General features: G+C 61.5%; 1 protein-coding gene across 1 annotated transcript in view; it reads right to left on the minus strand.

Annotated features, from left to right (window-relative positions):
• The window catches only part of FAM53A (family with sequence similarity 53 member A), a 23,632-nt gene continuing 9,351 nt past the window's right edge, over nucleotides 1-14,281 (minus strand). Inside the window, 5 exon segments of the mRNA XM_022554853.3 lie at nucleotides 1-423; nucleotides 8,158-8,313; nucleotides 8,316-8,875; nucleotides 10,134-10,188; nucleotides 13,078-13,325. Of these exon segments, the coding sequence (XP_022410561.2) occupies nucleotides 130-423; nucleotides 8,158-8,313; nucleotides 8,316-8,875; nucleotides 10,134-10,188; nucleotides 13,078-13,155 (1,143 nt within the window). The 5' untranslated portion in view covers nucleotides 13,156-13,325 and the 3' untranslated portion in view covers nucleotides 1-129.

Here is a 14,281-nt window from a genome sequence, read left to right on the forward strand (position 1 = left end):
ACGCTTTCTCGGAACCGTAAACGCAGTAAAAACGCAGAACACTTCTTTAGGAAAGACTGGATCAAAGCGACACCTCGAGTTCAAAACAGCGCATTCGCGGGGAAGAGCCGGGGCTCCCCCGCCTGCCGGTCAGTTGTTCTCGATCTGCTCCAGGTCCAGCTCGCCGCGGCCCAGGGGGAAGATGCCCTCCTCCCCAGCGCTGTCCCAGTCACTCGGGTCCCCGCCACTCCCGCCCTCGCCCTCACCGGCCACCCACCCCCGCCAGACCCCCGGGCTGGGGCCGGCGTCGCCGGGGCTGGGCGCAGCGGTGCTCATGGGGCCGTGCGGGTCGCATGGGGAGGACACGGCTGTCTTCACTTGGGCGTCTTCCTCATCCTCGTCTTCATAATCGAGGGAGCAAAGGCTTTTTGAATTTTTTAACGTCTGCAACAGAAAAGACACGGGCTTGAAGCATCTCCAGGAGGCCACAGGGGAGGTGGCACCCCACCAAGAGGGGTCCCCGAGGTCACAGAAGGCGTCCTCGGTCCCCTGGGCCCCGCCACACGCCCTCCCACCCTCGGGGCCACTTTCTCAGAGCCCTGCCTGCCCGCGCCCCTGCCTTGCCCAGGGCCATGGCCCCACTGAGACCCGGCTCATGGGGGACAGGGGCCCGGGGACTCGAGGCCGGAGGTGTGTCCACGATCCCATCAAATACCTGCGGAAGGACTGGCCGGAGGTCCGGGGTCCTCGCGCAACAACGGCCCCGCTTGTCAGCCCAGCCGGCGCCCGCCTCCACAGCCTGCCTCAGGGGACCCCCACCAGGGTCCCCAGCTCCTGCCAGGCGAGCCCCACAGCCACCCCCGGTGCCCACCTTCCTCTCCCCTCAGCCCTCCCTCTTCCAATGGTTCCGCTTTCAACACCGACACGCCGTGACTGTCCTCACCTTAGAACATCTGAGACGCACACTCTACACAGGGGGCCTCCCCTGAGCCTCCACCCCCTCCAGCCTGGCGGGCATCTCCCCACCCCACGCCCCTGAGAGCCGCTCTGCCGATGGTCTGCCGCTGGTCCCTCCCTGAACTCCTGGTCCCGCAGCTTCGTGCAGTGCCACGTGCTGTCCACAGCGTGTCCAGGCGTCACCCCTGGGCTGCCCACCGTGCCCCGCAGACATGTCACCACGTGTTTTTGGGCTTCTCAGGGCATTGGCAGAATCCGACGTGGCGACGTGTGTGTGGGGGTGGCGGCCACGGGGCGAGGGTGCCCCCAGGCCTCCCGCGGTCAGGCTCCTGGACACACGTCTCCCTGGAACAGGCCCCCCAGAACCACACACGCAGCTCCCTCTGGAACCAGTGCTTTCGGGGGTGCCACTCAGCTCCACCAGACCAACGGCCTTATTTCGGCTGTTGTCCTACTGTAAAGAGTGAGCCACCAAGAAGTAACACTGAAGAATCAAGTCCCTGAAGATCTGACAACTGGCCACAAGCCCTGGTCACAAAATGAGGACGCGTGAGATAATTTCTTCTTCATTCAAATCAAGGTGGATGCCACAGTCAAGGTCACTTTCGTACGCAGACCCCACAGCACGGCGGGCCCAGCCCTCCACCCACAGCAGCAGAAGCTGACGTGTCCTTCCTCACATCTCCACCTACAAAATTCTCCTTTTGATTCACAGCACGGAAGTTGAAGCCCTACCCAGACGGTAGTAACCTGACAGCTGGCGGGAGGACCACGGCCCACAGGTCCTCTCGGTGGCCAGGACGGAGGCCCGCCTACGACCACAACTGCGGCTCAAGCGTGAATGCAGCAGCTCTGGACACTCCCGGCTCAGGCCACGCACAGCTCGAAGCCACTGACTCTTCACACTGAAGAGCCCAAAAGGGGCGTCACAAAGCTCCAGAGGGCCGGGCCTGACCTGACACGTGTGACCCTCGCTGCCGGACGGTGCTGCTCTGGTCTGACGGTGACCTGCATCTAAGCAGATGAACAGAAAATATCTTTTCAAAATCAAAGGTCAGGACTTCCCTGGTGGCACAGTGGTTAGGAAACCGCCTGCCAATGCAGAGGACACAGGTTCGATCACTGGTCCAGGAAGATCCCACAGGCGGTGGGGCAACTAAGCCCGTGCGCCACAACTACTGAGCTCACGTGCTACAACTACTGAAGCCCGCACACCTAGAGCCCATGCTCCGCAACAAGAGAAGCCCCCGCAATGAAAAGCCTGTGCACCGCAACGAAGAGTAGGGTCTGCTCGCCGCAACTAGAGAAAGCCCGCGCGCAGCAACGAAGACCCAGCGCAGCTAAACATAAATAAATAAATAAACAAATAAATAAATTTTACAAAAACAATCAAAGGTCAAAACTTTGAGGTCTGAATCAGGGGCCCTCAGTTTTAGAGGGTCTTTCACCTTGTGTGCAAAACAGCCTGGGGGACGCGCCCACCACAGACCACCCAACTGACGCAGGCAAGAGCTCACGCTCAACCCTCCGCGGCTGGAGCCAAGAGGCCCCGTGAGACTGAGCCGCAAGCTTCTGCAAGAACAGACACCATCCTGCCAGCAAACGGCCGGCCCGGCCCAGCCGCAGGCTCGTCAGGTCTCTTCCTGGAAGCACAGCCCAGTGTCCATGCTCGAGACCAGAGCTGGCCCTGCCCACAGGCCACGGTCACAGCCCAGGCGGGAGCCCCCGGCTGCCCGGAGCCCCTGGAGCCCAGCACCCGGGCGCGGGTCCAGCCTGGGCTCCAGCCGAGGAGAGGAACCCGGACATGCACCGCGGCCGACCTGGCCGAGCCAAGGCCCTCCTCACCCGCCACGGGCGGAGGCCGGCCCGGTGGACACCACAGGACTGGGGGGACGGGGGGGTCCACCACGAGCAGGACACATGTGGAAACGGGGGCCACCTGAGGGTCGGCACCCCGTCTGGACTCCCAGCCTCCCCAGGCAGCACTGGAAGAGGCCTCTCTGTGGAACTGGGGGTGAAGACTTGGGGGGTCCCAGCACCCCACAAAAAGCTCACGGCCGAAGGGCCACACCCAGGCACATGGGGCCGCCGATCGGCCTTTGGGTCCCCGTCTTAAACGCAGGCAGGCGTCCCAACGTTACCAAACACCTGGGAACAGCATCTTGTATGTAAGGCAGCAGTGAGGATAACCCAAAAGAGGAAGCAGTCTGGAGGAAACAGGCGCTGCAAGACAAAGAAAACGTCCCCAAAACCAGACCCCCAACACCCAGGGATAAGATCCTCCATCTGCGAACCGACAAAGGGAAAGAGGGGACCAGTCAGGAGGCCCACCCTCTGAGGACGGGGGCCCCAGAAGGCAGACTGAAGAAAATCACACCCCGAAATCATCTCCCCAGCAATGCGGGAGCCCCCTGGACCCGACTGACCCCCAAGGACCCGGCACAACCGACAAACACAGACACACGAGGTCTGTCCTCACGAAATGCTTGGAGGACAGAGAGGAGATTGGGGAACCAGGACCAGACGGGATGGTGCGGGGCCCGGAAGCTGAGGGCAGCGTCTGGAGTGTGAAGGGGCCGGTCCTGGGCAACGGGAGAGGACGTGCAAGGCCTCTGAATCCATCCACCCCCCTCCTTCCTCAAGAAGCCGTGCGCTGAAAGAGATGGTGACAAGGAAGGCTGACCCCTGGGTCTTGGGGTTGGCGAGTCCACTCTGCAGTGGACGGCCACCTGTCTCTGGGTCTCTCTGGAGGCCCAGACACCGGCTGGGGGGGCCGTCACCAGGTCGCACAGCCAGGATGGCACCACTGGGGTGTCTCCTGCTGGGCGGCCTGCAGTGCCCGGGGATCCTCATTTCACCAGCGAGAGCCCGTGGTGACCTCAGCGACAGGGCTACGGGGGCCTTACGAACACAGCCTCTCTCATGCCTCGTGCCCTGGGCCCTGCGTGTCTGGCACCTCGCCTGACCCCGGCACTGACCTTCTCAGAAGAGGGAAGAGAGCGTGGCCCCGAGGCCACTGGGCACACCTCCACCCACAGTGCCACCCACAGCGGTAACAGTGTCCCCTCCGCAAGAGAGATGGGTGTACCCGCCACGTGCGGTTTTTACACTCATCACCTTCCACGTTCGTCTAAAGCAATACGCTCACGCGACAGTCGATCGGGAGAAGCGAACAGGTTAAAGCAGACTAGACAGAGTACATCTACCGTGACACGGTCTGTTTACTCAACTTGGGGGAAACTGAAGCACGAATAAAAAGGACGAAATGAAAGGCAGACACAAGCTGCTCAGAAAACGAACTTGAAACATGTGGACAGGGAACTAGCCTCACAAATACAGAAGCTGCAGGTCAACCACCACCACCCCGGGTCTTCCCCGCCTCTGCCGGACCCTCCCATGGTGCCCTCCCCCACCCTGGGCTGGTGGACGGACGGCCAGGGCGAGGCCCCCAGCCCCACCTGCTCACCCTCTGCCCCCCTCAGTCCAGCAGGCCGTGAAAAGGCCGCGACTGCCTGACCTCTCGGTGCCGGGCCCCCCGCCCTCTCACCGGCCCAGTGACATCCACACAAGACTTGGGAGTCAGGGTCCGGCCGCCCCTGTGGCCACTGGGGAGGCACATCAGCACCCTGGCCTCGTGGGGGGCCCTCCCCAGGGAAGGCTCACAGCCACATTCCGGCCACAATCTCTAAGGCACTGTGTGCATGACACAAAAATAAGGACAAGAACCAAGAGGCTGCTCCTGTGAGAAAGCAGTGGGAACCCAGCTGACCAACAAGCTTCCAGGCCTGGCAGCTCCGGGCAGCTGCGGGCGGCAGGCCCGGGTGGGAGCCGGCCTTGGACAGCGTGGAGCCCCAGCGCTGTGTCCAGGGACCTGTGCACTCTGACCTCTCGGGGCTCCTCCCGTGCCTAGGAAGCCTCGTGGAAGGGAGACGGACTAAGGGACAGGAAACCTGGGGGTCTCCAGGTACAAACGGACAGAATTCGCCAGATGTCCAGGCTGAGCGACGGGCATTTCCCCGAGGCGACGTCCTGCGCGGAGGGGACGCCTGGTGACAGCGGGTCCTCTATGCCCCAGCCGCCCGCAGAGCCCAGTGACCGCCGCGGCCAGCCCAAGGGAGGGACCGGGACCAGGGACTCAAGTCACTCCTGCAGACGGTGCTTGGCCCTCCCGCTTGCAGCCCCGCAGCAAACACCCGCGACACTCTCAGCTCGCTCCTTGCGCAGCGTGCCGAAGCGGGCCTGCCGCCCTACAGGCCCCACACCCCAAACGCAGGGAGGCCCGAACCTCGCCACTCAGACCCCGTGACTGCTTGGCCACTGTCACCTCACTCCCCTGACATTTGAAATAATCGTGTTTTCTAGGTACGTTGTAACATCGTGATGGAGTACGGAACATACTTGGTCTTCTTGCAGGTGCCTGGCTCAAAGCTCTAAACTCCTCGGGGTTCCCTGAGTGACAGGGGCGGGGGAGCCCCTTCCAACCCCACCCGAGTTCACGCCAACACGACTCGACCCCGCAGCAGCCTCAGGATGGGGGCTGGTCACCAGCGGAGCCAAGCCTGGGATTCCAGGGTCGGACTTTCAGCCCACCCCACCTCCACCTCCAGGGACCCAGTTAATCACCAGTGGCCAATGGCTTAATCAATCACACCGATGCAACGAAACCTCCATAAAATCCCCTCAATGGTGGGGTTCCTAGGTGACCTCGTCAAGGTGCTGGGAGCGTGGTGCACCTGGAGAGGGGTGTGGAGGTTCTGCGCCCTCCCTATGCCTTGCCCTACGCATCCCTTCCATCTGGCAGTTCCTGTGTTGTAGCCTTTAAAATAAACGGGTGTCATAAATAAGGTGCTTTCCCGAGTTCTGTGAGCCATTACAGCAAATCATGGACCCTGAGGAGGGGTCGTGGGAACCCCCTATTTATAGGTACAGGAGGCCCTGGACTTGGGGCTGGTGCCTGAAGTGGGGCCGTCTTGTGGGACTGAGCGTTGACCTGCAGGGTCTGCACTAACCCCAGGTAGTTCGTGTCAGAAGTGAAGTGAGTTGTTGGACACTGGCTGGCGTGTGCAGAGGACGGCAGGTGTGTGGTGGGGAAACCCAGGCATTCAGTTTCAGAGGCGGTGTGAGTCCACACAGGTCACAGTCACGTCGCCTGGTGAGGGATGGAGGGGCTGCCGACCGGCCGAGGGGCCCGCTTGGGCACTGACCTCTGCACCCGGCCCGGAACTGACCCCACGCCTCAAAATGGGGATCAGAACTGGCACGGGGGGAAGGTTCTTCACCAGATGCTTTTCAACAGGTGGCCGTTGTGATCTGTTTGCAATGTTCCTAGCCACACACACTTCATCATTCACATTAAAGATAAAAAAGTACAGACTACAAATTTTAAAGGCCTGAGAAATACAATGAGCAACTTTGTACCCAAAACTGAAACCTTAACTGTAACAGACAAGTCCCCAGAAATACTCAAAACAAACTGAAGAAACAGAAAACCCTACTAGATCCTGACTGGAGAAAGTGGGTGCGGGTCTGTTTAAATCCACATCCACCCCAGGCCCAGATGGCTTTCCAGCAATCCCACCAAACCTCCTCCACGTGAGGGAGCTGGGAGGTGGCTCCCCCAGCCCCAGTCCAGCCTTAGGTGCCCACAGCCCTGGCCGACAGCATGGCCGTGACCTCAGGGAGTCCCTGAGCAGAACCGGCCAGCTGAGCCGCTCCTGGGTGCCCAACCCACAAGAACATAGCACAGACGTGTGCTGTTTACGCTGCTAGATGTGGGGTGTTTGTTACGAGGCAACAGATGACTGATACACTATCTTATACTTTCATTTCAGAGATGGCTCTGCTGGGGACATCAGGGTTGAATCAGAGGCAGACACCAATGAGTACGAGAGAGGTTGCCAGGAGCCTGGGGCAGGATGGCTGGAGAAGGAAGGGGACACGGGACGAGACTGCTGGGCCCGGGAATTGCGTGGTAGGGGCGCAGGGGAGCTAGCTCTAGGACCACAGCCACACGCCCGTAACAGGAGGAGCCATCCTAGGAGACAAGCAGCCTCTGCCCTCCCCGGGCTTGTCCCTCTGGGGGGCGGCACCTCAGCCCTGTCCTGCCCACACCCCAGCTCCCGTCTCCTCTCTGCTCCCCCACCAGCCGCCCTGCACGGCAGCCTCTCCATCACAAGGCGATCATGACCACGCTTGGCCCAGAACTCAGCAACCCGAGAGTTGCCGGGTTGGGTCCACACACATCTGTGGTCAGTGGTCCTGACACCCTCCTCCTCACCCTATCCCTGCCTCCTCCCTGGTCTGAGGGGTTGGCACGCCCACCCAGCAGTGAGGGCTCCCCCTGCTTTGCTCCCCCTGCCTACTACGGAGTCCCTGGTGGGAACGTCCCCACAGTCCTGCCCCCTCGGGGCCCGCAGACGCTGCAGTACTCGGAGCTGGGGGGTGCGTATCGGGCTCACGGCCAGCTTTCCTCCGTGGCACGTGGCAAAGCTCGGAACATCCCCTTCCTAAACCCCAGCTCTCCGCGGAAACTTCACAGCCAGCAAGTGTGGGTTGGGAGCTCCCTCCCCACCACTGGGAAGAAGCTTCCAGAAAACCCACCAGTCAGGAAAGGTAAAGCTGACAGTGAGGTCGAGAGTGGGTATAGATGGCATCGTGCAGCCTGGATCCCACCTGGGTTCTGTGGACCACGGAGACCTCAGTCCCACCCTGCGGGCTCCTGCGCCCCCGCCAGGACCCCAGGCACAGCCGCCTCTGTGATGAGGAGGCCTGGCAGGCTGGCCTCTCCCTTTTCTCACACCAGAGCCCCGTCCTTGCTCCTCAGCACCCCCAGAAGGTCCTGCCATCCCCCTGCAAAGATGCCCAGGTCAGACCTCTGGAAACCGGCTCTTTCCTTTAACTCTGCTCTGAACTGCCCGCGATCAGAAAACAGCATGGGAGGGGCAGGCGGTGACCCCGGACACCAGAATCTTCAAGCTGGTTCACAACCCAAACTCTGAACAACACCTTCTCCAAAGAGGCATCATTGGTGGCAGGCTCCGCGAAGGACGGCAAGGAAAGGCTTGGTGGCGGACGGCGCCCGCTCAGCCTCGACGCCCTGACCAACGGCTCCTGTCTCCACCCTGCAGAGGGCAGCCCAGGCCCGCGTGGGGGGTGGATCCCCCCATAAGCACCCCGCCCCGTGGAGGGGGTGCCTGCACTGGACGCAAGAGGGAGCCTCACCCGCGTCATTTTCAGGAAGTCCAGGGCCGGGCGCGGCCAGCGGGCATCCTCCTCACGCCTGCGCTTCCGCTGGCCCTTCCCGCCCGCGCGCACACATGGCTGAGAGCGGCAGCGGAGCAGGCCCCGGCGGCGGCCCAGCTCGGGCGTGGACGCGGGCGGACGTGTGTGGACGTGGGTGTGGACGCGGGCGTGCTGCCCGCTGAGGGTGGGGCCGCGTCCACTGGCAACAGGTGCTCCTGTGACAGGGACAGGCGGCGGCGCGGCGAGGGCAAGCGAGGTCCAGCGGGTTGCCGAGCCGGGCCCAGGGCCAGGAGGCCGCTGCTGGCCAAAGCCGAGGCCGGCCGGGGCACAGGGGGTGAGGCGGAGCTGGCAGCGGGGAGGGCTCGGCCCGGCGACCAGGCACTCCTGGCCTGCAGCGTGGCGCTCCCGCCACTGTGGCACCGCCTCTTGGAGACAGGAGCCCAGACTCTGGAGCCACCGGGGCGCCACGGGGACCGGCAGCGCGCCAGCTCGTCGGGCTCCGACAGGGAGCGGCAGTGTCGCTTGGTGGGTGGTGCTGAGGGCGGCCCTGCGCCGTCCCTGAGGTCCCTGGCACTGACCGCACCCAGGCTGGCGCTCGGGCCGCAGGGGCCAGGAGGGAAGGGGATGGCAGGGCCCGTGGCCCCCTGGCTTCCAATGGGCTGTCCTCCACCGACGACCTTCCAGGAGTGCTTGTTTTCTGGGGAAACACGAAGGAGAGACGGGTGAGGGGCGCGTGCCCCCCGCGCCCTCAGCCCTACCTGGCCTCAGGGTGGGCCCAGCCCTGCTTGTGGGATGCCCCTCCTCCCCGCCCCTGCCCTGCACAGTCGCAGCTCACACCACGGTGGGGACGCCTAGGGGCACGGGAAACCTGACACCACAGACCCAGCTTCCTCGTCATCAGACGGGGGCATAAGGGTCACTCGAGAGGCCGAGCGTACAGGGGTCAGCAGCTCGACACAGATGGGCTCACGCAGGCAGCATACCTGGGCAAGGGGGCAGCCAGGGGAGTGGGGCCAGGGCTGGGGGAGCCCAGAGCCCTGATGACCTGGCCCAGGGGCGGCCAGCAGCCCCTCCAGCCCAGCTGCTCTGCGGTCACCCCCAGCTGAGGGGCCTTGGCATGGAGGCCAGGACCCACCGCTGGGAGAGGCACAAGCAAAGGCCCTAGGTGACCCCGGGTCACGAGGATGCACAGTCAGTCAGAAAGGATGGCAGGGCCGGCTCCGTGGCCTACGGGAAGCCCGAGGGGCTCCGAGCCAGGACTGTCCCTGTGTGGGATGGAGACAGTGCCCAGGGCCACGTGCGGGCCCATACTACCCGAGACCTTGGTGACAGCTGCACCTGAGCAGCCTGGAGGAAGCCGAGCACAGCGTCCCCGTGGAGGTGAGCAGGCCCGCAGGGGAAGACCTGGATGCCACTTGGACTGTCCGGCCTGAAGTCGCACCACTAGCACCTCACTACGACCACGGACACCAGCCACGGTTCGTCACAGGGGCCACGGCGCCCACACTCACGCTCACGCAAACAGACTTACGCTCGGGCGGCCAAGCCTCCTAGGTCCATTCAGACCACAGGGTACACGTGGCAGGGGCGTGCAGTGCAGGGAAGGGGTGTGGCAGACCCAGGCCCTCCAGGCACGCACAACCCCGGCTCCTACCACTGGCCGGGTGTGCGCCACACCAGCGCTATGGCACAGGCCGTGCGTACCGCCGGACCCCCATCCTTTCCCTGGTGGCCATAAGACCCCACCGGGCGGGCCTTTCAGGTCTGCACTGCCAGGCCACTTCCAGAAAGGAAGCTCTCCAACCCGCACCGCTGCCCAGAGGAGGGAGAGGCCAGCAGAGGAGGGGGCGCAGCTGGGGCCTCGCGCTCCGTGTCAGCCTCCCCATCCAGCCCTGCTCACGGGGTCCTGGCCCACAGCAGCCCAGAAAGACCCGCTGGGGCTTTTAAATACTTACCGTCGGTCTCAGAAGGGAACGAGTGGCCACTTGTGTTCAGTTTCTGGGCAGAACACTGAAAGTGAAGAGAAAGAAGTTTCAGTACTGTGGGTTTACACATGCGGATTCAGAAAGAGTTCCAACTCAAGAAACAGGCCTGTGTTTTTATCCCTGCAATAAACTTGTTTGTCCCCAACACTGTCTTTCTTGGTGATTAAAAAGAAAAACATGGGCCCCGGAATACATTTCTTTTCTTAATCAGGAATTTTAAAAGCCTCACAATTACTCAGTTGAGTAAAGGACATAGAGAGCCACAAGCGGACTTCCCTGGTGGCACAGTGGTTAAGAATCCGCCTGCCAATGCAGGGGACACGGGTTTAATTCCTGGTCCAGAAAGATCCCACATGCCACGCAGCAACTAAGCCTGTGTGCCACAACTACTGAGCCTGCGCTCTAAAGCCCGTGAGCCACAACTACTGAGCCTGCATGCTGCAACTACTGAAGCCTGTGCGCCTAGAGCCTGTGCACCACAACAAGAGAAGCCACCACAATGAGAAGCCCACGCACTACAACGAAGAGCAGCCCCTGCTCGCCGCAACTAGAGAAAGCCCACGTGCAGCAATGAGACCCAACGCAGCCAAAAATAAATAAAAGTTTTTTTAAAAAAGAAAGAAAGTGACAAGGCAAACCATGGGATAGGAGAAAATACTGGCAAAACACACATCCAAGAAAAGACTTGTATCCAGAATATACAAAGAGTTCCTACAAACCAGTGAGAAAAATGCACACAACCCAAAAGAAAGATGAGCAAAAGGACAGCAAAAAGGACATACAGACACCCAGTAAGTACAGGAAATGGCCCTGATCTCACTGGTCATCAGGGACACGCGGTCAGAGTCGTGAGCAGACGCCACCATTCCCGACCAGGGAGACGGCACGGCTGGGGCGCTGACGGGCCTCTGGGCAGGACTTCGCTTAACACAGTGGGAACAGACTTCCACAAAAGGCCTGCACGCGAACGCAGTCAGCGGTGTCATTCTTAACAGCCAGTCGTGGACACATCCCAAGTGTCTGGCAACAGGAGACGCGGACCATTCAGCAGAGTAAAGGAACAGCTCCTGATGCACCGTCCACACAGTGAACCCAGGGGCACTCATTCGCCTTGAGTGGAGAAGCCAGTCTCCAGGAGTACACGCTGCATGTTGGCACTTCTGAGACAGCAAAGCCACGTGGGGCCACAGGGGACTTCCTGGGGCGATGGAGAGGTTTGCAGTGACGGTGACAAGGTTATCGCGTACACGACTGGAAAACTCACCCAATCCACACCAAACCCCATCTGTGCATTTCACTAGATGAAACGTACACCTCAATAAAAAAGTATTTTTTAAACTCAAGGCTTTAAAAGCTGAGCTCTCTGCCAACCCAACTATACCTGCACAGCCGGACGTGCTGGAGGACACACACAGCACGCTGAGGCTACGTCCACGGGGGCCAGCACACGCTGACCCTCCCTGACCTTGCACCCCCCCTCACTCCTCCACCTGGCACCCTTCCCAGGCCCCCAGCACAGCCCTGCAGCAGAGGGGGCCTGCTCCCCTGACCCGAGTCATGGCCTCTGCTCCAGCCCTGGCCCTCACTGAGAACGGACGCCAAGCACCTGTCCCCACCAGGCTCGTGTCCCCACCGGCTCCTGTCCCCACAGGGCTTGCGTCCCCACCAAGCTCTGGGGCCTGTGGGCCCTGCTACCCTCTCACTCCCGCGTCCGGCCCAGGCTCCAGCTGGCTCACCGCCCACAGCCTCTGCTCCACCGAATTCCAGCCCTGTGTCAACTCCCAACGCCCCTCCCCACTCTACTTGTCCCCAGCATATCACCTGCTTCGCCTCGACCCCAGCATCGAGAACAGCTGCCCTGCTCTCTGGGGTGCCCCGAGTCCAAAATCAAACAGTGATAGAGATGACCGGGACTTTCTTGCTCAGAAAGATACACTAAATTGTGTCTTTCACTATGTAAATTACACCTCTTATTTTCTTTTTTTTTCTGGCTGCGCAGCTAGCAGGATCTCAGTTCCCTGAACCGAGGCCCTGGGGCAGTCAAAGCGCCCAATTCCAACCACTAGGCCACCAGGGAATTCCCTCCTCTTTTTTCTTTTAAGTGAATGTTAGAGCAGGTGCTCTAAGCACGTCTATGCACCCGCAGCACAGGAACCCCACGGACGCATCAGCAAGCCTCGCCAGGAACTCAGTGAAACGCCCACTGGTACAGAAAGGCATTATTTCCCACACACGTGCATCCTGTACGAAGGACGTGTGGGGAAGTCACACAAGGTGAAATGATGTGTCACAACGGGAAGAGTTATAAGTGGGACTTTTCTTGTCATGCTCTCTCTACAGCGAAACCCGCTCGCGTGCCCCCTTCCCTGCAGGACACCACAGGCGACAACAGGCCAAGGGCTGGGTGTGGGCGACACGACAGCGCTGAGCACCCGCCCGGGGAGACGCTCAGGCACAGCCCCCAGCACCAGGCAGGTGCGGATGCTCAGCCGCCTCCCTCTGGACCTCCAGTTTAACCAGGCAGGGTGTGAGCTGAAGGTCATGGCAACACGGCCCTAGAAATCGGCTCCACCTCGGGCAAAGCTAACCCACAGAGACAGAATTCAAGAGGAGCTCTCAGGAGGGGCGGCGCCCGGAGGCACGGGCAGCGTCTGGTGGGCACGGCTGCCGACCGGGTGGACGTTTGCCCACTCAGCACCCAGGACCATATGCGTTTATGTGTAGCTTAGGCTTTCAAACTTTGTTTTTAATGATGCTGAGAACCCACCATCACGACGCTGACGGGCTCTGGGGGCTGCGAAGGCGCCGGAGCCTCCCTGGGATACTGCCCCCTCCCTCCTCACCTCCCCCCATCCTCTCCCCCAGCTGAGGCCCAGCCCAGGCAGTGGCCCCCAACATGGGCCGGGCAGCTCACCGGGCCGGCATCGTAGCTCTTGCGGGCAAGGTCATCCAGGCTCTGGTTCTGCAGCTTCTCAGTGATGAGGGTGACCATGGTCTGGGGCCCGTGCCCTCTGTCCGCACCGACAGGCCCTGGGGTTCTGGAACATCAGGCTTCAGGAGGCCCGGGCCGCTGCTGGCTCTGAGCTAACCCTCAAGGGTACGTTTCCATTTTAAAGACGAGCGATCCATTTCCGAGGGTTCTTCAGAGCTTCGTGCCTGTTTCTGGCAAAGAGAAACAAACCATCATAAGGATTACAGGCAAAGCCGTTCAGCTAATGACTCTGTCACCCGCCAGTACTGCGTGTGTGAATATTCTGATCTTGCTGCCTAACAAAGACCCTCCCGCGTGAAAACTACCACAAGAGCTCTCTCCTGGAAAATGTAATAAAAGCAGCGGTCTGGGTGAAGGATGGCAGGTGGACACGCGTGAGAGCCAGCGAGGGAGGCCGCCCCACCCCTGCTCCAAACACAGGCGCCAGACGGGAGGAGGCGCGACCGCCACGCTTCGGACTCGAGAAGCTGCTGGAAACCTAGTCCTCAGCCAGCGGCAGCGAGACCCCGGAAACGAGCTGGCCATGAACGGCTGGACCCACCTGGCCGCTGACCAGTCACCGCTGACCACTGACCGCAACAGTTAGACACCCCTCCGCTCCACCTGGCCAGTGAGAGCCCCGCCCCCAACTGAAGCTGGGGTTCCCTCCTGGGAGGGGGGCGGGGGTGCAGAGTTGGCAGCAGACCCACCTGGCGGCGGCCCGGGGAGGACACTCGGAGGACCCGGCTCCCCGCAGACGCCGACGGGAGAGGGCCGGCCACCCGCCCACCATGCAGGCACCCCCTTCTCAGTGGCTCGCTGCCGCCCGTGAGCAGCTGCCGAGGGCCCCCAGCCCAGGAAGCCACAGACAGAGGCGGACAGACAGGAAGACCCCAGCAACTGGAGAAAACAGATGACGCCAGAGGACGAGAGCTTCCGAGCGAGAAGGCGCCATACCTACACAGTAAGATTGCTAAAAGGGAACATTTAGAGAAAACTAAAAGAGCTGCTGGAAATTAAACACGACAGCAGTGATGGAACCTCCATAATCTTCAGAGCCCGGTTCCTAACTGCCTCCCAGAGGCCGTGAGCTCGCCCCGACCAGAGGCACCATCCACACCCAGGATTGGTTCTAGGCCAGGAGAGC

This window comes from Delphinapterus leucas, chromosome 5 (genome assembly GCF_059928025.1).
Source record: "Delphinapterus leucas isolate spDelLeu-1000000601 "Yukka" chromosome 5, BTC_Dleu_Yukka2, whole genome shotgun sequence".
NCBI lineage: Eukaryota > Metazoa > Chordata > Mammalia > Artiodactyla > Monodontidae > Delphinapterus > Delphinapterus leucas.